This window comes from Corvus hawaiiensis, chromosome 9 (assembly GCF_020740725.1).
Source record: "Corvus hawaiiensis isolate bCorHaw1 chromosome 9, bCorHaw1.pri.cur, whole genome shotgun sequence".
Lineage (NCBI taxonomy): Eukaryota > Metazoa > Chordata > Aves > Passeriformes > Corvidae > Corvus > Corvus hawaiiensis.
Genome location: NC_063221.1, coordinates 14561387 through 14587430, shown reverse-complemented (window position 1 = coordinate 14587430; position 26044 = coordinate 14561387). Strand labels below are relative to the sequence as shown.

General features: G+C 37.6%; 1 protein-coding gene across 1 annotated transcript in view; it reads left to right on the top strand.

Annotated features, from left to right (window-relative positions):
• Positions 1–21737, top strand: part of SNX7 (sorting nexin 7) — a 29386-nt gene extending 7649 nt beyond the window's left edge. The window contains exons 3-9 of the mRNA XM_048312550.1: positions 525–635; positions 1047–1211; positions 2169–2370; positions 4246–4442; positions 7787–7873; positions 13345–13497; positions 21337–21737. Coding sequence (XP_048168507.1) covers positions 525–635; positions 1047–1211; positions 2169–2370; positions 4246–4442; positions 7787–7873; positions 13345–13497; positions 21337–21417 — 996 coding nt within the window. The 3' untranslated portion in view covers positions 21418–21737. The remainder of the gene's footprint in view (positions 1–524; positions 636–1046; positions 1212–2168; positions 2371–4245; positions 4443–7786; positions 7874–13344; positions 13498–21336) is intronic.
• Positions 21738–26044: the final 4307 nt, after the last annotated feature.

Genomic DNA, 26044 nt, shown 5'->3' with positions numbered 1-26044 from the left:
GCAGGAAGTATTATTGCTCTGATATGCTGAAGTTTTCATGTTTTGAATGTTAGGCTTATTGAGTAATGTCACAGGTCCCAAGGACATATGTCAGCTCTTTGGGCTTTGTTCAGAGTGCTAAAAAATGGACATTCCTCACTTGTAGATTACTAATCACTTTAAAAGAAGTCCCCTAAAAGTAACGAACATAACTGTGATTGCTGAAAGGAAAATGCCACACTAAAGTAATTATTGCAATAATTTGGAAACATTATGGTAAGATAATCATTATAAGTCACAGCACAAAGTGCAGCTTAGTGCTCTTTTTTTTTCCCCCCAATAGAACTTTGATTTCTTGCTAAAATAGGATGTGTTAACTCTTCAAGGAGTTGATGATCATGGTTCTTTAAAATAACAGCACTCCAATAACAGGGACAAAACAGAATGTATGTACTCCTTTCAAGTACTCAGTTTTCTCCAAAATCTAAAACGTTTTTTTTCTGGTATTCTAACCTAAGCCTGTTTTTTCTGCTTTTGGTTTTCAGACAACCCGTGGTGAGTTTGACTCCAGTGAATATGAGGTTCGAAGACGGTATCAGGATTTCCTTTGGTTGAAGAGCAAACTTGAAGAAGCACATCCAACACTGATTATTCCTGTTTGTTTGCTAAAACTTAAGTTATTTTTATTTGTTTGTAAGATGGCTCCAGTTTTATACAGAGATGTTTGAGGTCTTTCTTCAGCTTCTGAAGCTTCACAAACATTAAGCCAACCTATTTGCCTTAGCTTTATATGTATTTGACAAAAATCACATAAAGGTATTTCTTAGGTTTTTAATTGTGGCATTTGCAGTAATTTATGTCCTTTCTTAGTTGTACTCATGTTCTTCTGCACTGTGTATTACAAGAACCGTGGTATACCTTAGTTGAAGATGATAACTTTATATAGCTTTTGGGTTATTGCATGGTGGATTTTCCAAGGTATACCTATGATTTTTAGTAAGCAGAACTGTTATAATACCCTGAATACTGTGCAAATTATGCGATATATTTCTTCTTTTTTTCCTTAGCCGTTGCCTGAAAAATTCATAATGAAGGGAATGGTGGAACGATTTAGTGATGAATTCATTGAGACTCGAAGAAAAGCTTTACATAAATTTTTGAACCGTATTGCTGATCATCCAACTTTAACTTTTAATGAGGACTTCAAAATTTTTCTTACTGCACAAGCCTGGGTAAAATGACTTTGTTTTTATTTACAGTTCTGTGAAACCACATGTTGTGTTAGTAGGGTATATCAGGAGCCTCCCTGGTTCAGTATTCAGTAGTGTCATCCCATGGCTTGTTACCCAAGTGTCAGAAGCAGGCAGGGATTTATGGAATATTCATAACCTGAGATAACCTTTTCTTCTGTGGTTTTGGTAATCATGCACATGGCCATAAATATTGCTGTACCTTCCAAAGTTGTTTTTGTTACTGCATTTTGGATTTTTGTGGCAAATTCATAGTATTTCAACTCTGCATGTTTTTTGGTACACATATAAGCTTCCAAGATTATGAGGAGAGCAGTGCTTTTAATTAATTATTGTTTTTGCATGGCACTGTCTTTTTCATTTTTTTTTTTTAAGTTTTACTGATCTCATAAAAGAAAAATACAGGCTTTTCCTGTTGCATTGTTGCAAGATGTGTCCAGTTGCAAATAGGAGTTTTGTACTCAGAAAAGAGTGCCTCTGAATTTCAGCAAAGATTATTCTAGCAACATATAAAAAGAGTTAAAAAAATAGATGGATTCTTCCCCCAGCAGGAACATTGAGAAAAACATAATCTTTTCTCAAAGACTTACCTCTGCAATCGTTACATCTGCTTTTCTGTTCAAAAAGCTAAATTGCAAACTAGCTAACTCACCCTGAGGAGTGAAGGGGTAAAGGTTTTCTGCCATCTTCAACCATTCTTGTGAGACTGTCATAGATGGCATGCTTGTGTCTGCTCAGAAAGGCTTAGCTAATAAATGCACAAGACAGGTATGGTTCTGACACTGGTCTAATAATTATAAGATTTATATACTAAAAAGACACAGGTTTATGTACGTAGTTTTGTTAAAAAAAAAAAAAGAAAAAAAAGGTGCTTTATTTATTATTTTCAGAGAATTAACAGAAGTACCTGGAAGTAAACAGAGCTTGTTTTGTCTTTAGGAACTCTCCTCACATAAGAAGCAGGGTCCTGGTTTGCTGAGCAGGATGGGACAGACTGTCAGAGCTGTAGCATCCTCAGTAAGAGGAGCAGTTAAAAATCGTCCTGAAATGTTTACAGAAATGAACAATTACATGGAAACATTTAGTCAGAAAATAAACTTACTAGATAAAATAGCTCATAGGATTTACAAGGAAGAAAGGGGTAAGTAGAAGACATGTATCAGTTTTATTGATTTAAGAAATGAAAAAGTAGTTTTCATTGTGGCAGGCAAAATACTCTTTCCAGCAAGCAAGGAAAATGGGAGATTTTTGTGTTTATGCTGTGTTTTTCTTTCTGGTCATGTTTTTGACAGACCTTCACGTTAGTTTGAATCATTTTTTAATAGGAAGAGTTTTAACATGTCATTCAGTGACTTATAAGGAAGAAGAAAATGTAAGTATGGCTGTATTTTAACTTGTGCTTTTTGGAAAGCTGCATGACCTTTGGTTTTGAACTTTGAAGGGAATGTACAGTTTTCTGTGCAATCTCATAATGACACAAAGCTGTCTTGATTCCAAATCTCTAAACTTCTCTTTGTTTAGTTTTGTTCTGCACCTTTTTTCTGTTGACAAAGTAGATTTTAATTTTTTTTTATAGCTTTACTGTTGGCTATAATTTTTGTCATGGTAATCTGTGCCTGTTAGAGTTTTCTCAAGAAGGATCGCTTAATCTTAATTTTTTCCTTAAGTAAGTGTAGTTCACACACCTAGTTGGAATGCTAAGTTACTGGCTTTTCTGAGATTCTGAGATTATTCTGATCTCAGACCTTGTCTGTTCAGTAGAATTTCCACTGGGCAGCACTTGAAGTATTTTTTTGCCTATATAGTATAATTTGAAGAGCTGCACTGTGTTAATAACTGAGTCCTTGAGCTTTTTTGTGCAGTACCAGATTTCAGTGTGTCTTCACTGAATTGAAAGGGTGTTATAAAAGAAAAATACATGTTGGTGAAAAGAGTTCCTTTTGATATTGTTCCCTCCAGTGAAAGTAGCTGTCTGAGGTCTGTAGGTTCAAGGTATCAGTGCCAAAATATTTCTTGGAAAAGCTCAAGAATTTTGACATGCTCCCAAATGCTGTAGGTTATATCTTCTTTCTAGATTTTTCAAATAGCACTTGTCAGAATGCTTGTGTGCAGGGCCTCACTGTTGTGAATAGGAATGGTGGATAGCTCTGATACAGAGAACATTCCTGGTTGCAGTACCTTAATGTGGGATTCTTGATTACATCTTCCATAGAGGTTTTTTTTTTGTCCAAAGAATCTCAAAGTAAATATTAACTCTTCATGCCACATGACTGCTTTTACCTTTCCTAGGACATTTCTTCATTATAAATTTAGTAGTGACAAAATTGCATTTTCAATACATGACCAGTGTGTTCACAGTATCCTCCTGTGAACTGCAGTTTGCCCATGTTTAGCCCTACCAAATGGCTCAGTGATCCGTGGGCCTTCTCCCTGGTTATGGATTATCACTAGGTCTAGAGACATAAGTAATTCATAGGATATCCCTGTATTTAAATTAATAAAAACTACTGAAGGAGATAACACTTGCAGAGCAGCAGTGAACTTCAGTGTTTCTTCTGAAGCTTTTGAGACATAACAAAGCTTCTAGTTTTAATAACTGAGACTGTATTTGGAACACTGCTGTTACCAAGAAGCAGAGAATTCAGGGCAGTAGAAGTCAGCAAGTCAGACCAACTGCCATGGCTCCCGTTGCTCTGTATGCAGACAGTGTGAAGTAATGCAGCTCATTGGGTGTCTGAATGCACCTCTTCAGGTCTACCTGAGTATGTGTGTCGTTGTGAAATGACTGGGGCATTTTTGCTGTTAGATTTCTCAAAGCTACTTAATTACAATACATTATTTGATTAGTTTACTCATAAACAATGAACTGGAGTTTACTTATCTTGGTCATTTGAGCAAATTTAAACATTAGCCTCAGTCTCTTGCTTGGTTCACAGTAAATACGAAGTTGCAATTAGTATCACTTAGACATCTATTAATGAACAGAAGAGTAATATGTGTATATGTTCCTCTTAAGACTATTTTAATGAAATGAAGGAGTACGCCCCCATCCACACGCTGTGGTCGGCCTCGGAAGAAGACATAGCAGACTCCCTAAGGGGCATTGCCAGCTGCATCGACCGCTGCTGCAAGGCCACAGAGAAGCGAATGGCAGCGCTCTCAGAACACCTGCCCATTTTACATGAATATGTTCTCTACAGTGAAATTCTCATGGTAAGATTTCCTGAAGGACTCTTTGTGGCTCAGTATAAAATTTGGCTTAGTCCAGTGACAATGTCCAGGAGAGAATTTGTAGCTGATGAGAATGACTTTACAGTTCCTTTATTTACTCATTACAAAACATGCACAGCATAGGATACCTGTCCATTGTCGGGGAATCCAATTGGTCCTGTTTCCCTTGCTAATCAGGCAAGAGGTGCCGCTTCCAAATAAGAAGAGCTTGATAGTTTTGCCTGGCAGGCAGCCCTGGGTAGCTGTGCTAGGGTGTCTAGTTTTGCCGTCTTCAGTGAGCTCTGCATTGTAGCAAAGAGGGTTTGGGGACAGCAGCTGAGAAACACCTTCCCTGACACTGCCAAAATATGAACTCACTGAGTAACAGATTGTGTGTGGGAAAAGGAGTGGAGAGGTTTTTCCCTTTCTAGGAGCTCTTCCTATGTTTTCTTTTTCCAGAACAGCTGGGAACTTCCAGTTCCTGCAGCATTATGTAAGCATGTGTTAGTCCTTGCCATAAGCTACTGCTCTCAGTTCCCTTTATGTATGTATTTTTCTTATGCTTGGAGAGGATGTAAAAAATCAGACTCCAGAGTTGATATATTCAGTGCTGGTGGATAATCAACATAATTAAGTAACTGAATTCAGTATGTCATAATTCCCACTTTGCTGCCTTCAGAAAGCAGAACATGTGTACAAACCCCTCTTTGTCTAGGTTTTGAGCAATGCCAGCTGCAGAATCTGCTCTTGTGCTACTGCTGGGAACCCAGCTCCTGCTGCAGTGGTTTCTGAGTAGGGGCTGAGTGAGTCTTACAGGCCGTGGATAGAGCAAGACCCAAGCTAACCGAGCCTTTGGTGGCACTGTGAAGAGTATTGCCACTGCCTCAGTACGGCTTGACTACCAAGAGTTAGGAATTCCCCGCTGCAATGACTGCTGTCTTTGAAACAAGCTTCACAGAAAAAGGAGCTGTACAAAATGTCCTGTATCTCACAGGCCTCATTATTTGCACATACGTGCTGGTAGATGGAGGTAGGTACTGCTTTGCTTAAAGATCTGAATAGGTTACTGTACTAGCAATTGCAGGTCTTCTTCTCCCCCACTTCCAGCCTTATTTTTCAGAATTTCTAAGTCTGTTACCCATGAGCAATTGTAGTCTTCATGCTACTGAGGAGATGTTGCCTGCCCATTGCCTCCTATTTTGCAGCCTGGCTCACCCTCACCCTTTCTCAGACGTTCTGTTTTGTCCAGAGCACAGAGAAGTTTCTGGAGACAAGCCCCAGGATGACTACCTGGCTCTTCCTGCACACCTTACAAGTAGCTGTTGCCCACTGCATTTTTTTTCCTGCTTGTAGCTTTCTTGAAGCAGCACTTGTAACACAGTATTAGGCTGCTATGAGGTCCTGTCCAGAGGAGAAATCTTCCTTCAGTAGCTCATTCTTACAGTACAACCCTTCAACCCTTCCTTTCCCTTCATTCACCATGGATTTTTATTTTTACTTACTGCCTATTTCCCTCTTGCACTTTGGAGAGGGAAATACTAGTCACTAAAGTAAAATACCTAAAAACACCCTGCGGAAGTCACCCACTAGTAAATCTTTCAGAGGTGTGGTTAACCCCTCATTGCAGGGACCTTGTATTTTCCAGTGTTGCGAGTTCAGCCTTTAACTGGGAAAAGAGGTGAATTTATAGCTGAAATATTTACATCTGGACCAACCCCTTCCTAACTGACCCACAGAGCAAATCTGCTATCCCTCAGGGTACAAATTACAGCATTAATTAGTTATGGGTCCACATAAAATTATTTGTGGGTTTTGTGGCAGAGTACCATTAAGTATTACACAAAAAAACCTATAAAAGTATAATAATATGTTTTAAAAATAGAGTGCCTCTGTTTGCCATTAGAAGTCAGCATTTGTCTGTAAATGTAGCACCTTAGTATTAAAATAATCGGTTTTGTCTTGTAATTCAAAGTGTATTTGTGATAAATGTTGCCAAGCAGTCATTAAAAGTTTTAAAAGAGGCAAAAGAAATAGGAAAAAAGAGAAAAAAAATTGTATTATGAAGGAAAGCTTTTCGAGATATTTGTTTTGCTTCTGTGCTTACAGCTAAACATTTTCTTTATCTAACCAAAAGATTCCAAGCTATTGATGAACATCTGTCTGTATTGCTAATCTATTGCTCAGAAATGCCCAAAGTCAAGTTTACCAATTTTTTATAGTGACTACCTGTTCAAAAAGAAACATTGAAAAATTATTTAAAAATTAACCTCCTAAATTATTCTATCGTGTTTGATAAAAGTATCAAGATTTCAGAGAGAACTCAGTTAAATAGGAGAGCTAGAGAAGGTAGAGCTGCTTGTGCCCTGTGCTGTTTCAGCATGCCCTGTGCTAGAGGTGAATACTGAACATCTCTGCAGAAGCAGCAGTAAAACTAGTTGTGGTGAGGTAATGTAAAAGAAGGTTTTGAGATTTTTAATTATATATGTCCTGCTTCTGATTTTTTTTCAAAAGGACCAAAGCCTTGCAACACTTCTGCAAGATAAGCATACCTGAGTGTACTTTTACAGGTGAGGAAGCTAAGACAAAGAGACATTTGTAAGGCTTCATCAAGGTCTCAGAGCAAATGAGCATTGGAAATGGACTAATCTGTAATACTGCTTCTGTTATGTAGCTTAACAAGTAATGTTCCTTCCCCTTTCTAATTTTTTTTTGACATTATGCTAAAAACCCAATACCTGCTTAGATAGTTTCAAAGGAGGTAAAAATTACATATGCTGAAAATAAGCACATATATTAATGGTAGAAAAGCCATCATTTCTACCATAACTTTATCTGATTTTTCTGATTTTTTTTTCTGATTTGTCACAACTCCATTTGGCACTTACAAAATAATATTAAAGGTCAAAGTCACAATTTCAGTAATGCTTTGTATACCATTTTTAGTCTACTTTATATTGTAAATTTTACTCAAAGAAGATACTTCTGTTTGTGAGATTTGGCAAACTCATGTTGCTGATTTAAAATGAATATATGGTAAGTTAAGATGATACCAAATAAACTGCTGTAGCAGTTTTGCTCATACAACTGGCAGTGATACTGTGTATGGCAGATCCTTGTGACACTGATTTTGGATTTAGTAAGATTCTTGACAAACATGTAAGAAAAAATAGAGGTATGAAAAAATAAGTCTTTATGATTTAATTTTTTTTTTTGATAAAACATATGTCAAAATTATTAAGTGGTATCATTCTGTGATCTTGTTTATCAAATAGCCAAGTTGTTTGATGGTTTTCTGAAAGAGCTAAAATTTGGTGCAGTTTACTTTTTTTTTCCCCCTCTATATTAAGGGTGTTTTGAAAAGGAGAGACCAAATCCAAGGCGAGCTCGATTCCAAAGTGGATGCTTTAGCCCATAAAAAGACAGAAAAGGATCTGGTGAGTATGTTCAGAAAGCTGGAATCTTCCAGGCCTTATTGTAACTGCAGGAGGTGCGCAGAAGAAGGACATGTCCCCTCTGAAGCCACGTGCTGGGACTGGGCACTGTCTCTACTCCTCTGGTAGCTGCTTGTGCCAGGCAAAGGCCATCATGAGAAAGAAGCAACACTTCAGTAGCTGGGCTGCTGGAGGGAGGGGCTGCTCATAGTGGGCGACCACTGGGCTTTGTCAACACAGGCTGTACCACAGCTTATTTTCAGCTTTTCTATATACTTCCACACTTGGAGTTAAAAGAAGGTAACAGTTGCTGCAGTGCTCTTGTGGCTGCTGCTTCATTGATGTAGGAGAGGGAGAGGAGGTGATTAGGATCAGCAAAGCTGTTCATTAACTTATTTAAAATAAAATGTTCTGCATTCTGTTCTTTCAGGTTTCTGTTTTTTCTAGTTGGGCCCAGGGTTATTTTTTTTGCTTCCAGTATGGACACCTTCATTTGTTCTAGTGAAGTCAGACTGTAACTGGTAGCCCATGGGGACAGGCATTCCCAAAACCATCAGGAAGGCTCAGTGAGCCAATTAAAAACAACTTCTGGGATAAGAATTGGCATTTTTTAAATTTTTGATTGTTAAACTTTCCAGCCTAAATAATGTCCTTTTAGCACAGCATTAACGCCAAGTGTTATACAGTGTAAATAATATGCAAAAATGACTAGTAACTTTTTAGTACATCAAAGGACAAAATTCTTAACATTTCAGATACTTTTTATTAGGCTTGTTGTAATTAGTTTCCATGTAAAGATGAGCTGTAGATCGTTTTTGGTGCTTGAAATGCGTATTTTCATTTGATTTTTTGGCACTGAGATGAATAAATAAGAATATATTACTGATCTCTGATACCTACAATGGCTATGGTATATTATATAACAATTTGCCTCTGTGTACTGCAGTGGGACATTAAGTAAATATCTCTGGTATTGGTTTTTTTTTCCTGAAGCAGAAATTTTTACTTACTGCCTTTGTGTTCTCTAATTTGTTTTTGTGTCTCTACTTTCTTTGCTGCTTCTCCTGTCCTTTTTCCTTAGTTTAAAGCTTGAAGCTCTTATAAAATGTATGGAGAATGGTGAGTTGGAGAAGCCCCCTAGGCTGGGAGTTGGGTACCAAGGCAGGTGAATTCAGCGATGAATTCAGCTCCATACAGCTTGTTTAGCAGTCAGATTGATTATTGTTTACTGTAGAAAAGACAACACAGCCGGGCAGGATGTGCCATATTTTCAGGATGCATTTCTGTTATAATCTGATGGAGTTCTCAGACAATGTGCATGCACTCCCTTTTCCTGAACTGTTACAATTAAAAAAGGAATATTGTTATTTTAGCATAGTATTGGTCATACCATGTTGATTTGATATTGACAGTACTCCATCATGAGATGTTTGTATTTGCTTCCAGTAGGATTTTGAAATCAGTTTGCCCAAACTTTTTTTTTCACTGTAGATGTGTTTCCATATCTGCATTTACAGTTTGGTAAAGGCTTTGGACACTGTGATTGCCCAGGTGTTCAGAACTTTGCTTTATCTATCCAGCCCCTCTGTTTCTTACTCATTTCAGAGAATCCTGTTTTTGAGAGCCTCATTCTCCTTGCAGTCTCAGAAGAGCAGTAAAACAGATGTCTGTTAGTCTAATCTGATAATAAAATCCTGTGTTCTCTAATTCAGTGGCAGCTGTATCCTGAAGACTTTTTCTTAATTAGAAGCTGAAGCCTTTTTCTAGTAAGGGTAGTTTGGCAACAGAGAATGGTGTACTGCTATTTTTAACCATTCAAGTGACTTAACTATTTTCTTGGTCATTTTTTTACTATGCTTTCATTTTTGTGTTGAAATATTTTTCTGATGCTTCTAACCGGACTGATTTCATAATAAAAGGTGGTTATAACACAGGTGTGTTGTTGGAATGGGTGTCAAACACTGAGTTAGGGTGCATCTGCACATATCTATTCCTAAGCAGAACTCCTGTAGCTTCTAATGATCTCACAGGTGTCAGATTGAACTTGTCAGTGCAATCTAGTAGCCAGAAATTTTGCTGACAATGAGTGGCATGAAGCCTAATCTCATTTGAAGTACATTTCCACCATAGATAAGGAGTCTCAGACTGTCATTAGAGCTGATAAAAGGCTGTGAGATATTTAGCATTGGTCACGGCAAACATTAAATGATTTAACAAACATGAGGTTGTACAGCAGAAGAATGCAAAACATCCCCAAGGTCAGTGCAGATGAAATAGGCTGGAATTGCAAATTAAACCTTATGGGACGTTAGGCTCATTGGCTGGGAAAGAAAATGCTTTCTTGAACAGTGTTAGAAAGCTGCTTGTGGTGCTGCTAAAAAAGCCAGAACCTTGGTTTCCACTCCAAAATTTGGTCCACGAAGGAGGCAGTTGTTCAGGGTATGGATAGTTTGAAGACTGATTTTAGATGCAGGCTCTGACAGAGATATTGGAGAGGACTTTGGTAGCCTCCTGCTTATCTAGACATTTCTTACCTCCAGAGCTGTGGCTGTAAAGATACTGGGATATGCGGCTCCATCACTTCCACACCCCATCCTGAAGGCTACACAGAAATGCTAGTGTATCCCTTTATGGTTTGGGCATTTTTAACAGTTTTAGTCTTGCTACTAGGGCTGATAATAATTATGACAAAAGGTTGGTATAATGTGCTCTGACAGAGCGAGATAAGCATTAAATGCCAACTTAAGGATTCTAGTGTTCAGGCTTGAAACTGAGTAGTAAAAGAGATGAAATGCTGAATCTATTACATTCTGAATATATTTTGTGTTTTAACTCCAGGTTAAAAGGGGGTTAGTATCACCAAGCTGTAGGATTAGTTCATGTAGCAGATAGAAATCCATGCTATTTTGTATAGTGAGATAGTGTAAAATGTGTCACTTACCAGGTGATTTGGCTATTTTGGGTCAGGTCGTTTGGCTGCAGGTCACACCATTCATGTCTAGTAGCACTCTGCCCTAGCAACACCTGGCTCCCACCCTCCTGTGCCCTGGTCCCATGTCTGATTAGCGCTGTGCTGGCCTCTGGCGATCACTGATGGGAGATTTCATTTCTCTCACTGGCTGCCTCGGTGAGATCAATGTAAGCAAATGGATTCAGAATCCTGTTTAATTTGCAGGATCAGTTGCAACAATTTACACCTTGTAAACGAGGAACACACTTGGTAGATGTTTTTGTTATGACCAAGCCATTCTTCTTTCACTTCTGCTGTCATGGCAGCTAAAGAGAGTAGCACTGATGGGTTTTTTCAGTTTTGAAAAAGTAGATTTTAAATGTCTCTACTTGACATGGTGACATGGCATAATGCTGTCTTCAGACCTTAATACAACTCTTGCCTTAATACAAGATGTGGTTTCTTTGGGGCTTTAGAGTGGGATGTTTAACCTGATATCCAGGCAGAGTTGTATAACAGAGTCTGCCTGTCCACATTGTGTCGTGACTACAGTGTGGAAGAAATTCTTAGTTCCTAGAAAAGGCCAGGTGAAAAAAACCTGTAAAATAACTTACTTAAAGTTATAGAGAATGAGGTAAGGGGAAGCCACTGCAGCCAGGACTTCTAAGTCAGAGAAGTTCTTTACCTGTGTAGACTAGTGCAATCCCATATAGGAACTTTTTTTTTTTTGCAAAAGCAGAGAATGTATTCAACTGCCTTTCCTACTCTAAATCATCTTAAAAATGTCATCATTTTCAGTATTCTGTGCGTATTCGTTTTTTGGTACTTGAAGGAAAGGCAATTAGCATAGACCTTGGTTAAAATACTAAATCCAGTTGTCTGTAATTCCTTTAAAGGTAATTTCCCCACATTTAAATTTTGGATTAACCTTTTTATTTCAAATACAGTGTTGGTAGTTGAAATTACCCTTGTCTGTAGCTTGATTAGTGGTCTGGTCAGATAATTGAACTTGGACTTTTCAGTAAAGTAGAAAGGTTTTTTTTTTTCACTTTGTTCCTGATTAATAACCAGTATTTCATTAATCTAGAAGTGTGGCAAAGAAAATCAGTATAGAAATCAAGTCTAATTAAAAGTGTTTATTATGGACTGTGGATAACATCCATTCAGATGAAATTTTCAGTGTTACTAGCTAAGTAGTTTTTGGCTCCTTTAAGAGCTGAATGGGATCCAGATTCCATGACCATTTCAGGCAGTGTTTGATGATTCAGTTTGTGTCTGATGGCAGCATCACTGCTGTTGCACTGGATCACTGTTCTCCCTTGCATGGTCCAAGCTGGAGGCTGTGCACCAAGACTTTCCATGTCTCACTCTGAATTCTGACGTTTCTCTGTTCTACCAGTAGCGTAAGCATTCATTAAAAATTCTGGAAGTTAGTCCTGGAATCCTGAACTTCTATCAATGAAAACACCAGCTCTGCAGAAAGCAAAAGTAGCTATCCAACTTTACACAGGCGTGGTATGAGGAAGAAACTATTTGCTTTATGGCAGAATATAAGGAAGAAGAAGAAATTTATGGAGCCTGAGTTGCAATGGAAGCAATTCAAGGAATTAAGTTCTCCTGCTTGATGTTCCTTATTTTGGTGGTGTTTGTGCCTGCCCTGCCTCCTGCTGCAGACAGTGGCTCTGCAGTCCCAGCAGATGATTTTGCACTGTAGCCACAGGAGATGTACCTTGTTCTGTGACTAGGTGCCAGCCAGAACTGACACAGTGGATTAGTAAATGACAATAGGTAACCAAATTACTGAGAAGACCAAAAAACTCATTAAAGAGAGGGCTGCTGTCCACTTACTCCCATTAGCTGGAAAGTCAGTTTGTGCATCTATAGTAATTAGAAGCACGTAATGTTTGTAGAATACCCCTCAAGGTTTTGGGTCCTGGATTGCTGTGAAAGAGTTTCTTCTCTGTAGAAGTCATTTCATTTAATTTCTTTCTCTGCTTCTGTATTTCTTTTCCCCTCATATGGTCACACACAGTTCCACAAGAAAAGATGGTAATGTGACAGGCAAGAAATCAGAAAGTTTGTGATTTTGATTTCTGCTGTCTTCTCCCTATTCTGTTTTCTCCTGTTGTCAAAGATTCTGTCAGGGTTTTCCCAGTTTTTCTGGCCAAATCTAATTTGTACAATTGATTCTGCTTCAGTAAAGCCCTCTATATTTTACTTTTTAGATGCATTACTGTCAAGTGCTAGTGGAGAGGTGCCAGACTCTGTAACTTCTCAGAGAATAAAAATATCTCCAGGAATACTTTAATTCTGGTCTATATTTTCTGTTATTAATATTTCAGAAATTGTAGTGAGTTATTAATTAAGAATTAATTTTAAACTTATCCCTGAGGAATGACTTTTTTTGCTAAGTTAAATACCAACCTTAGTTCTGCAGTTCTCTTTGTCTCCACTACAGTCGAGTTCAATAATTTTGGAAATGGTGATTTTCCTAATTTTTTTAATGTTTATAATTAATATTTAGTTCTCAGAAGAGATTGGGAAACTTGAAGACAAAGTTGAACGTGCCAATAATGCTCTGAAAGCGGATTGGGACAGGTGGAAGCAGAACATGCAGTGGGATATGAGATCATCATTCACTAATGTGGCTGAGAATAATCTCCGTTATTATGAAGAGGTAATACACTTTCTCACAAAAGTGTTATCTTTTCATTATTTTAGTGAAGAAGTCCATGTGTTCTCTGTAAAGAGGAATTTTTCCATCTTAGTTCAAACATTTGGTAACTTCAGAATCAGTTTCTGTGGGAATAGGGAGGCAGTTATCCTTAATTTGACCAATTTCAAGCAGAATAGATTTTATTTTGCCCAAGTCGTTGATCCTGAGTTCATCATCGACAGAGGGCACTCTTGTTTTACTAACCACAACAACTTGGAACATATTTTTCAGTTAAATGTCAGCTGCTATATTTCAGTTTGGAAACATTTTGCTGTGAGAGCATGAAGAAGCCCTCTGTAAGGCTCAGATCTGCATGAATAAAACCTTTAAGTGAGATTCTGTCAGATTTTTATTTTCAGCTCAAATGCTGCAGGTAATATTCTTGGTAAGAATTTCCAAGAATATATACTAAGAAGGAGAATTTGAAAACATGTAACAAAATACATTAAGCATTCTGTGAAGTTTCCTCATGGGGAACACAATGTTGACTGACATGCGCATTTTGAAAATATCCCAGATGTCTTGGAAGTTTTTTAAAGGATTTCTCCTTACTTTTGGAAAAAAACTGGAATGCACTGAGCCATCTATTAGTCATAAATTAGTCATTTTCACAGATATATTTTGGTACCTGTAACTTCAGTCCTGTAGTCTGAGTCTTTTATGGATTGTCCATTATCCAATGGCAGTGGCCTGATTTTACAAATCATTTTGTTAAAACATAATTGAAAAGACAGAGCTCTTGATCATCAAGTCTAATTAATTAACATGCAGTCTGTGAGATGCATGGACATTGACAATCTGTTGTTACATATTAAGATCAAAATATTTTCTGAAATCAGGCAGCCAGCTTTTGGCATCCTCTCACATTGTCTTCATTTATTGATGGTCTCCGACTTCTATAGCAGCCATATGTATAATAAAACAATGCTGAATATATTGGAATATTTTCTTTGTGAATGATTAGCTAAAACATAAAAATAATTATTTGGTTCTTTTTCCTGTCTAGAAATGCTTTTTGCTGAAATAGAAGTTTAATTCAGAATACCAAAGCTCATATTGTACATGAAATTACTACTCTTAAGGCAAAAACTGCAAAAAATTATTCAGCTGTCTCTGTAACTGCCAGAGGTTTTTCTTAAGTAGCCCCTCAAATACCAGAAAAATTGGTTTATACTGATCCTTTGTTGGTGCTTTTCTCGAATACTGAAATCTTTAAATGATTTTGCTGCTACATCTTTGTGTAGATCTACATTTTAGAAAAAGCACCTTATCTTACTACAGCAGTTGCAATAATAAGCAACATTGTGCTAACTCTATCACTCCTTGTTTGCAAAGTGAGGGCTTACCAATTTCATTCTGATTCATCAGAAAGTCATTATCTAATCCTGATATTCAAAAGAACTTGATAAAGTTAATATTTTGATTGGGAGTTTTGACCTAAAATGCGTTTATTTAAGAGCCATGGTTAATGTTGATGGTTAATTACTAGAGAAGGGATTACTGATTACTGTCAGAGGCTCATATATTTCAAACTACAAGTGTGTACTCCTGAAAGCAGCAGGAGAAGAAGCTCTGGCATCTGCTCCTGCTGTTTGGGAGTGAAACTTCAGGAAGGGAATCTCAGAAACCTGAGAAACAGAATATTATTTTTATGCTTTCAGTAGGAAAGAGAATCCTACTTTAAATGTAATAGTTTGAGTCTGACTCATTAAACTCATGCACAAACACAGTGTCTGTTACAGTGTTTTTCACTTTTACAATTATTACTTGCTTCATTAGCATTCTTTCACATGTCTGAAGTTACTCATTCAGACTTTTGATGCATCATTTGATGCTTACTAAGCCTTTTCTTGCTGTTAGCATCCCTCGTGTTATTTCCTGCCTTTTCTTTTCCTCAGACCATGTTCTGTGCATTTTAGCACCATGGATGCTATGAATATGATTCAGTTGCCCAGCTCTTCTGTCCCACTTCTATGAAGAATCATCTCCTGCTTTCTTAGTGACTACCTGCTTCTCATCCTTTCCACAACTTCCCCCACTCCTCAGTTAACCTATTCTTGCCTCTCCATGAGCAATGTCCCCTTCTCTTCTCTACAGCTGCGTTTCACTGTGCTTCTCCTTATTCCCCTTGCTGACTGCATTTCCCAGGCACACAACCAAACCAGGAGTCATTTCTGTTCATGATCATTCTCTGCATCCATTAAATTTCCACGAACAGAGTAATGAGAGACAGGTATCCTGTATTTTCTGATGGTTGCTGCAGTAGAGAACGCAGTCCTTCAAGACTGTATAAAACTCAAGCCACTGCGGTCAAAAACAACATAGCAGCATGTCAAAGTACACTAGAATTTCTAAAATGTTACTTCATCTTTGTCACAATATGGGGAAAGAATATGACCTTACATTTGTTTGGGTTTTTTCTTAATTGTAGTTGCCTAAGGATTCTGCTGTCAACTTGTCAAGCATCACTTAGCTAGCATAAAAGAGTATCTCTTCCTTAAGCTGAATTAATGTTCACATTAATGAAGTGTTATTCTTAAGTGTTACCTGTAATTACATTTCTCTGGATTTACAAATTTAAGAGCTATTCCTGTAGTCTTCTGGTTCATTGGCTATCTGCAATTATTATACTTGAATAAGAAGTGTTCCTTTGTTTCTGTGGCTGTTTTGTGTCTCTCAGTGCTGTGGTAACAAAGATGTGAATGAAAGCCCAGTGTTGCAAATTTACAGGATGCTCCTGTGCAGGCCTACGAAAACAGAAGCTTTCATGTGATAATGTGCAAGCTTTGTTACAATATATTTAAAATCATTTAGGAGCCAAGAATTACCATGACTGACCAATCATTTGGAATTCCTGTAGCTGGTCTCAAGGGTTCATACAGTTCTGTACTTCCTTTCCTCTGGAAATGAATGAATCCTTAAGTCTCTCTGTATTCCACAAAGTCCTAAATCAAAAAAAATACTCTACTAATAATGACAGTAAATGCATTGCTAAAATGAGGAGGACTTTCTGAAACAATATGAAAAGGTTTTAATCTTTAAAAGTTCATAACTTTACTCCTATTTCTGAAGTAAATAGCATTGATTCAGCACGTGTTAACACTGTACCATTTATTTTATTCCTTTTCATCGTGCCTTAGGCATGACACCGTTGTCTGACGGCTTAGTCCAGAAGAGGTATCTGCCAAACAGCTGGAATCATAAACTGTCCACAGGGTGGAGCTTTCATCTGAGAAACTGATTGTCACCATGAGTATTTTCATTAATTTAGAAATAGATATTCTAAAGATGCAGCATTACTAAACCCAAAGCAGGATACAGAGTTGGTGGTGGTGCTGGCAAGATTATTTAGCTGGCACATTTGAAGTGTTGCTGCTGCAGATTATCAAAACCAAACCAGGCACTGTGGAACTCTGGCTTCAAAGAGCAGAAGCAATTAAACATATGCTAAATTTGTCTTTTTTTCCTCATGTGTTTAGTATAGTGCCTAGAACATATACAGCATCAAAGGAAGAAAACCACTTCAATTTTTCTCAGCAAAGAATTTTGGTAACCCATTCTTTTCAGGAACACCACTAGAACAAGTTACTAGGTTTTACAGCCCAACCCAAAGGCTAGCTAGACATTGTAAATCCCGCAAATATACCGGAATTTGGGTTTACACTGCTTGTTAGGCACTCTAGGAAATGCAGACAGATTGGTGGTTTTTCCTGCTCTGAGATGATAGTTAGTTTTGGCATTAAAAGAATGTGTTTTTTCTTGAGGATGGATGAACCTTTGTTTTAAAGCATAGCATCTGATTTTATTTATCTCATGTGAAATTAATCCTGTTAAACCCTTCCATTGTAATCAGATAATCAGTTACCTTTGATATAGTCAGATTCTTGGTAGGGTATTGACACACCCTACTATTTTTCAAAAATATAAATAATTTCCTGATTTTCTCAAGTATTTCAAGCATAATTTGGTATATTTCTGTGACCTACATTGTTGTACAGGCATAAATTGATCCAAAAGATTCATTGGGGCAAACCAATACTCGTTCCCCATTACAGCAACTTCCTTCTAACTCCAAAGCCCTTATGTACCTCTCAGTCTGGTAAAAGCTGTAGAAAAATAGATGAGATTTGTTGTTTGTCCTAGAGGCCTCTGTAGTGATGCATTTAGGCAGTCATTTGGTCGTGTAGCAGAAAGTTCCTGCGTGTTGATCACATCCTACCTTAGCCATGCCTGGGAGTTCAGCTACCAAACTTCATGAGATTTTCAAAAGCTCTCACGTCTGAGCCCATTTGTCTCTGTGCATGTTGCTTCAAAGGCAGATCCATCTTTGAACCCTCATTCACTTCAGCCTCTAAAACTTGCTAAAAATAATTTTAGGAAGACATTTTTCATAGTGGGAATTAATATTTCTGTGCAGTCTAGTTTTTGTTTCCTTGCACTCAGAAATCATAAAAATAGTTTCTGTTTCTCTCAGACACAAACAAGACTTCATTTTCAGATTCCTCTCCAAAAAATTCCATCATAAATGGTATTTTTAAGGTATCAGCCATGGATAACTGGGAACTGGAACACAAACACGCATGGCACGTGACACACTGCTTCTGCTAGCATCCATACTTCATGTTCTATTTTTATATCTCCTTTTTCATTATATATGCAATTGTATTATATGAAAAGCTTTTTTCTGCTTTTTCTAAGAATGATGTTGTAGAATAGATACGTGTCCTGCAGTAGTAATCAGAATACTTTAGGTAAAGTAGCCTTATTTAAGTTCTTGCTATTTCATTTTGTGTATTTAGGCTTTTTTATGTTTTCCATTGGGCTTTTGCAAGTAATTGGATTATGAATTTCAATCCTGTGCAAACACATTTCGTTTCCTCAGTTTGGATTTTCTGGGGTTTTTTCCTTTCTGTCTCCTTTGTGAAAATTGGCTGATCCTCTACTTAGATCTCCATTTTCAACCTCCCAGGAGAATGGAGTAAAATCATTTTGTAATAACGTTGAAGTATACATCACTAACAAAATGTCGTTTATGCAGTTCATGCTTCACAATATGAAAAGCTTGAGCCTAAGGCAGAGAGACCTAGTTTTGTTTTGGTGTGGTTAATTATAAAACTTGTCAGCTGTAGCAGCACTGTGATGTCTGGCAGTGAAATGAGCCACCATTGCTCTTACATTTTGAAAAATGTGTTTTGGTTATATAATCAGAGATAAATTAAAAGCTGAATAACTTGTGTGAAAAAAATGCTTTACATCTTTGTCTGGACAGACTTCAGAAGATCGTATCTATCTGGTTAAGCAATGTATTGTGATTGCATTTTAACATGTGCAGTTTGGCTCAGTGTTGCAAAGGTAACACAAAGCCATTTTTACATTGCAGCCAGTGCTGATACATATATTTTAAAACACATTACTGAAATTACGGGATGACAAAACATGGACTTATGTGGTAATTAAATTAAACTGCGATTCAGAAAAAAAATTTGTCATTGCTAACAAAAGACTCTTCAAGAAAAAGTGATGTTTTCTTGCATCACACTTAGAAAAAGCCTAGAAAAACAGCTGTGCCTTGCAGCTTTCTAGGATGGTAAGCCAGGCTGGGCTCAACAGAAATTGATGAGTTTGAGTGCTGTAGTGAAGACACATTGCTAGCAGCTGCCTCACTGCCATCTCAAAACCAAGATGCTGTGTTCCAGCTCAAACCTCTCAGATAGACTCAGCTGCCACAGTGTCACATGAAATAGGGGAGTATCTAATGATCAAACTTAAAGGCTTTATACAAAAGGTCAAAAAGACCTTTTAAATCAGAAATCACTTTTCAACACTTGCAGTTCACTGTTCATGCTGGCAGTAACTTCACTGTTTCTCCATGGTGTACCATTTCAAAATAACATTTCTCCAAAAAGTCAATGAAGAAAGCAGATTTCCACATGAATCTTATCCTGTTAGTCCTCTCTTTTCACAGTAATTCGAACCTTAGATGTACTCTGAACAGCAGCATAATGTTGTTGTGTGCAATAGCAGCAGTAGTGACTTGGAAGCAAGATCAAAAGAGAAAGACTGGGGAAGTAAATTCATGGTATCCATAGTCTAGGGGACAAAATGTGAATAACAGAAATTATCTCTATTGTGTCTAATAATAACCAAAAACCTATGCAAAAATAAGCTCAGACTTTTTTCTTTGTGATCTTTTAGTTCAATTGGCTGTTTAACTGCTCTCATTTTTTTGCAGACCCACATGTTCTACTTTCTTATGTCTTCAGAGACAAAGCCACTGCTGACTTTTTTTTTCTTGTTACTTTTGTCACCCTTAATTTTATGGGTATCCCTGGTTCTGCATCCTTGTGTCATCACGAATTCCCCCAGCTCTAGTCATCCTGTGTGTATTCTTTGTTTTTCCTCTTTGAGCTTATACTTTAACATATCAGATCCTCCCACTCATCTGCTTGCACACAAATAGGCAGTTATACCAGGACCTAGGCTCTTCAGTGTAGTATGACTATATCTCCATATTTAATCACAGAGTTTGGAAGTCATTCACAAGAAATGTCTAATAAAGTTAGGTGGCTGCAAGTTCAGGCTGGGTCATTTCCATGTCTCCTAAGCCATGACAGATGGATATGAGATGTTCCAATGAGCTGGGCTTAGCAAATGTCTGTGGCTTGAATAGTTTATGGCAAAAGATTTCAGTTAGGAAATGATGCTGTTTTCAGGGCACTGATTTAATTCAAAGTTCAGATAAATGGAGTCTGCTGTCCAGATTTTAATATATATTTCCAGAGAAATTTCAGAAGACTTATTTATTGTGCATAATAAAGATTCTTCATGAAAAGAACTGTGTAGAGTAAGTAGTAAATAAGCTGCATTGTCAAGAACAATAGGTATGAATGTGTAAGTCAAAATTTTGTTAGAACATTTCAGTTTCAAGGGCTTTTTTTCAACAGCATCAGAACAAGAAAATTATTGCAGGAATTTGCCTTTCCTGTTCTACTGCCAGACTTGAAATAGTACAACCTGGTGCTTTGGGTAACAAGCATCAACTCACTAGAGTTTACCTCGTGATAGCTTTGCCATGGCTCTCAACACTAATTTATGATTTAGAATGGCTTGCCAAGCTGCCAACACTCATTTAAGCCAAATTGAACCAAAGTCATTTGGGGTTGGGGTTGGGGTTGGTTTGTTGGCTTTTTTTCATTTTACTGCCTGCAGAATTGATGCTTCAAATAAAAAAAATAGTTTTTACAATTGTAAATACATTTTTCCATAAAGAGAGAAATACCACTTGAAAGGAATAACAACTTCCCTACTCCTAGCTCCTGCCTTTCTGGTCCTATTTCTTTCCCATTCTCTCCTTATATAGAAAAAAAAAAAGTGGTTTCATTTAACTTGCAAGGAAATTGGGTATACAATAGGAATCCACAGAGATTACAAGGGAACAGTGCCTGACAATGTGCTTTCTATTTGGAAGAGATTTTTGCCTGTAACTGAAGGAAGAGATTAAAGAAAAGCATAATTAATGTTAGCATCTTCCATACTACAACATACAATTACAATGCTCACAGTGTGTGCTTGTCATTATGTAAAATTGACCTTTACAGCTCACTCAGCATGTTAGCTAACATTTTGCATATCACTGAGCTGCCTAGGAAACCGTAGTTTGCTCTTACCACGGTCCTACAAAAGCAGCTTGTGACAATGTGTATGTATTCTGCTATTTTTTTAAAATTCCTTTTCTCCTTGGCCAACAGTTTACAGAAATCTGTCTGCTGTACTCATATGTATGTGTTCGGTTTTTTTAAGTGCCTTGCTACGTGGGAGTCCTTCCTAGCATCTCAATCAGTGGATCTTCATGTGGAAGAAGATTCTGAAGACAGGCCTTGAGTAATATCTCTGCTTGATCTCTGCCTTTTCCGTGCAGTTTCTCCCAACCAAAGTGCTTTATATGAGATCAGTTACATTATTAAATTTAACTGTTAAAAATCAGTGAAATGCAGGAAACCAGCTTATTGAACACTCAGGTATTCTAGTCCTGAAATACATTTTGAAACATGCTTTATGTTGCTTTATATTGCTTAGCTCTGATTTTACATATTTTTATGCATTTGCATACAATTGTTTTCGTAAATATTGTGTAATTTGGATATAAAATATTTTAAATATGTAAAAATAGCTCCATTTTAATAAAAATTTTAATGAGGAAAGTTTGTCATCATTTTGTATCCTAGTCTTTTTTAGAAGTATTTTGGTATTTTAGCATACTTCTTTGATTCTCTTTCTTGAATAATTTCTTGTACTTGTAGAATTACCTTGTGTAGTCTTTAAGGGCTAGGACTTTAGGATTATTTTAATAGATCTTGCTAGTTGCCCTATGACAACACAGGACATAAAGATGCCAGACGTTTTGTGAGATTAATGCTGCTTTAAAGTATTGTTAATTCAGTTTTCAGTTTGCAGTATTTACATGTTTATTAGACATCTTCAATTTGACGTTTTTTGAAGCATAAAGAAAAAGTGACAGTTCATGAAACAGACTGTTTTTACAGTGACTTTGTACAGTGACAGCACTGATGCCAACACAAGAACTTCCATTTGGAGTTTGCAGGGTGAAACTTTCTGCTCCCATGGCTGACCCTCCTGTAATGCTTAACTTCTTCCCTCTTTAGATAGTCAATGTGGAAGAGAAATAAAAGAGGTTTGCATTAAAATGATCAGCTGATTCACTCATGCAATATGTATTAAAGTCTTCCAGTCACTGAATTATTCCACCCAAAAGGTCCTCCAGACTGCAGCTGTAGTTTCTGCAGTTCTCCCTGGTGGTTAAGGTCTGAGCAAGCCACAGGCTCTGTGTGGAAGGAATGAGGTGCAGGAATCAGAGACAGCCTAACCAGGGCTCTGGCCTTGCAGAAGAGCAGGGCTTCAGCCAACACCTGCACCTTTTGTGGTGGCATTTTGTACACATGCTCTGATCAGTCAGCTAATGGCTGCAGGAGACAATTCCAGAGCACATGGCTGCTGCTCCTGGGTGGCTGTGGACCTGCCCAAGCTGGGCAAGGATTTTGTGGCTTTGATCTTAAAAAATGTATATTGCAAGTGAGATCTGGAATACCAGCACGACCTTTTCAGCAGTGCTAGGACAAGTGTTCTCATGCTGCCCCCATGAAGTAGTAGTGAAAGCTCGGCTGTTTTTTTCATCTTTAAAGTGGCAGTTAAGCTGCTCCTGAAATCCTGCAGGGAGCATGCATCTCTCCCAGTGTGGACAACTCCCCGTGCAGAGGTGAATCTGTGTCAGGAGGAGGGCAGTGCAGTGCTGAAGGACTGTGCCTCACAGGGTCTTCTCCAGCCGTGCTGGCAGTGGATCCTTGCAGGAGGCGGGGAAGAACAACGTGGCTGGACTGTGCTCTTTTCCCACTCTACCTTCCTGATGATTACTTTTTAACATGAGAACTTCTATGAATGTGCTTAATAGCCTTAATGGCTTTCCCTTTCATTTTTTTTTCCACCTAAACTCATAGGATTTACCATGCTGAATATCAGTGAACTCCACAACTTAATATGTAGCAAAAATCAATTAATTTTGTAATTTCCTAAACCAGCTGCCCAATAACTTCAGGTAATGCCTTCTGCCTGTTAAATTTTGAGAAGAGTTGAGCAACTGTTTCCTATTTGTCTTCCCTGTGCCACTCAAGAATTTACAGACCTCTTGTGTTTTCCAAGTTTCCCAGAGGAAAAACCATAGCTTAATACCATATTGTACAAAAGGCACTTGACATCTGTGCTCATTGTTACTGCTTTTCTCTGTATTTTCTAGTTCTGCTGCAACCAGTACTCAAAATGCAGACACACCAGAAATGTACATGTTGTCATAATTATGCTTTGATTTTTGTCATCATATTCCTAATTTATTTTTTGAAGTACCACTGAATGCTGAGCTGCCATTCCACAGAACTGTCCACTAATATTAAGAGCTATTCTGAAGGTTACTGAATAGTTTAATATCCATCAGTGTGTATATATAGGAGAATTGGCTTTTCCCCAGTGAGCATTTATTTGCATTTATTAATACTCAATTTAGCCTGCTGTTTTTAGCTCCTAATCCCTCTGTAGTGTACAGTTCTATAAACAGGATTGCAGCAAGACAGACAGCAGTAACACTCTGAATACCAGGTAAGTTAAAGTTTAAGGAATTGAGCTTGAACAGGCTTACTGGAAGGATAGAAATTTGTAAGTGTAACCAAGAATTACTATCATGCTGCTAATTTAGGCACCTCTAAGGACATACAATCTTGGGTTAGCTGAGATGGCATTACAGGCATTGATTTTACCTGCATAGTCTGCCAGACTAATAGGTTGCTTTCTGAGACATTTGGGAATGAGAAGCACCATTGGACATTTTCCATTCTTGGTAAAACATTCATTATTATGTTCATGATTTATTTTTAATTTCTTTTTCTCTTTAGCTAGGCCATAACTTATGGGGGAAAGATTTTAACAGTCAGTTTTATAGAGGCCTTCTTGTGACCATGTATTTGTTTTCCCGATTTTTTAGTAGCTCTATCATCATGTAAAAATAAGGTCTATTGTTAAGTGCAATCAAACATTGTCCTTTTCATGTCATGCAAATACTTCTGAAACTTACAATTTTAGAAAGTCTATTGCATATTTAGACTTATTTCCAAAGATTTTTCTTTTATGGAGTCTTGCTTTTCTTAGGCTAATGATTAGAAAGTGCTTAAGGTATTTAATTACTCAAAATCAGTCTGCCTCTTACTGGATTTTCACGCTGCCTCTTTGTATGTCAGTGGTTCATACCTAGGGCCTTTAAATAATGCATCTCTCTCTTGTTAGAGTGAAAACACATACAAAGAAAAGAACAAAAACCTTCTCTGGTACCTAACAGGGGAACTTTCACCAGAGCAAATTGCTGGTAGTAAAGGTAAAACAGGGATGTGGGTAAGAAATCAGTGGCTTTCAGTGCTGAGTGATTTTAAAGGGTTTCCTGATACAGATTCCATCCCTTTACAACTGATGTGTGGCAAGATGCATGTCCAGAGAAAAAAGAAATAAATACAGGTTCTTCTGGCCCCTGCTGCTGTCAGCCTCTACCCAAAATAGTGACCTTTTAAAAAGATTTGTGCTCTATGTATTGAATTTTTTTCATTTACCTGATAGCTGTGGGCAGAATTTCACTTCTAGTATCATTAAAATAAGGATAATACTGGCATCAATTAATCATTAAAGCAACCTTTGAGCAGGAGCTTTGAAGGCCATGAGGAGTATGCAGTGGTTTTCTTCCATATGTCTAAATCACATTTTCACATCACACATCAGCACTGCCCACTAGTTTGGACAACTGTCCCTTGCACATTCAAGAATGGATGAGGGCAGAGGTGTATGTAATAGGCTACTCTGATATGTTTTAAATTTACTCAAAGAAAATGGCTAAATAACCCTTTTTCTAACAAATGGAGGAGCTCCTACCTGCCAGCTGGTGTGACTGACTTGAGTGAGTAGAGGATGAGATAGTAAAACCTTTGCAGAAAGCACTTGGACAACAAAACATTCATAAAGCACTGCATAGCTGTGAAGCTTTTACTGTGTGGACCTTCTGTTAACTGGCTGTATGTCACAAAGCCATCATCTTTACTCTAGTCCTGCCATCACTGTGGGGAGAGAGAAGCCTTATCTATGCAATCCCACAGAGGCTCCTTATTGAGTACAGAGTGATTGAAAGAAGTGCTGGCCAACAGGATGAACCATAAACTCCTTCATGAAACCCACTATGTTGCATTTTCAAGCTGCAGCAATGTTTGGATGCAGCCCCCCCTGTTGGCAGCGGCTCTGCCCCACTGGGAGGAACAGAGCAGCAACAACTCATCTGAACCTGAAAGGGACAGACACAAACTTTCAGCAGATTTGGGAGGTTTTGGGGACCTGAAAAGTGAGGGTACATCCTGGTTTAGGTAAGACACACAACTGAACAAATGAAGAACAGTAAGAGGATGTCCTTGTTTAAAATATAATTGGAAAAACATATCAAAACCCCATTGTACTCATTTTCCTACAGGCAAAAAAGCCGTATCTGAGGTTTGAAATTTTTTACCTGGACTGTAACATGACAACGAGTTTTCAGCAGGAATAATTCATTTGATAGTTGTATTGCTTAGAAGTTTAGTTAAGGAATAAGCATTCTCATGTCTGCATTCATATTTAACCAAGAGTTGCCAGAAAGCCATTACTCTTAAAGCCAAACTAAGAAACTTGCTTGGAATCAAAGCAACACTGAATATGTGACATGGGGAAGATTGACTGTTCTTTAACTATGGCTTAAAGAGCAACTGAACTGCTTTTCAAAATTAACTTCTTCAATCAAAGAAAATAAATAGCTGCAATGTTACAATGCGATTTTCTCCTTTTTTTTTTTTTTTTGCAAAGTGAAGCATCTCACCAGGTTCTTTTTGCAAAGGAAAACAAATAAGATGTTTATTTTTTTATTTGTACCCTGGAGTTG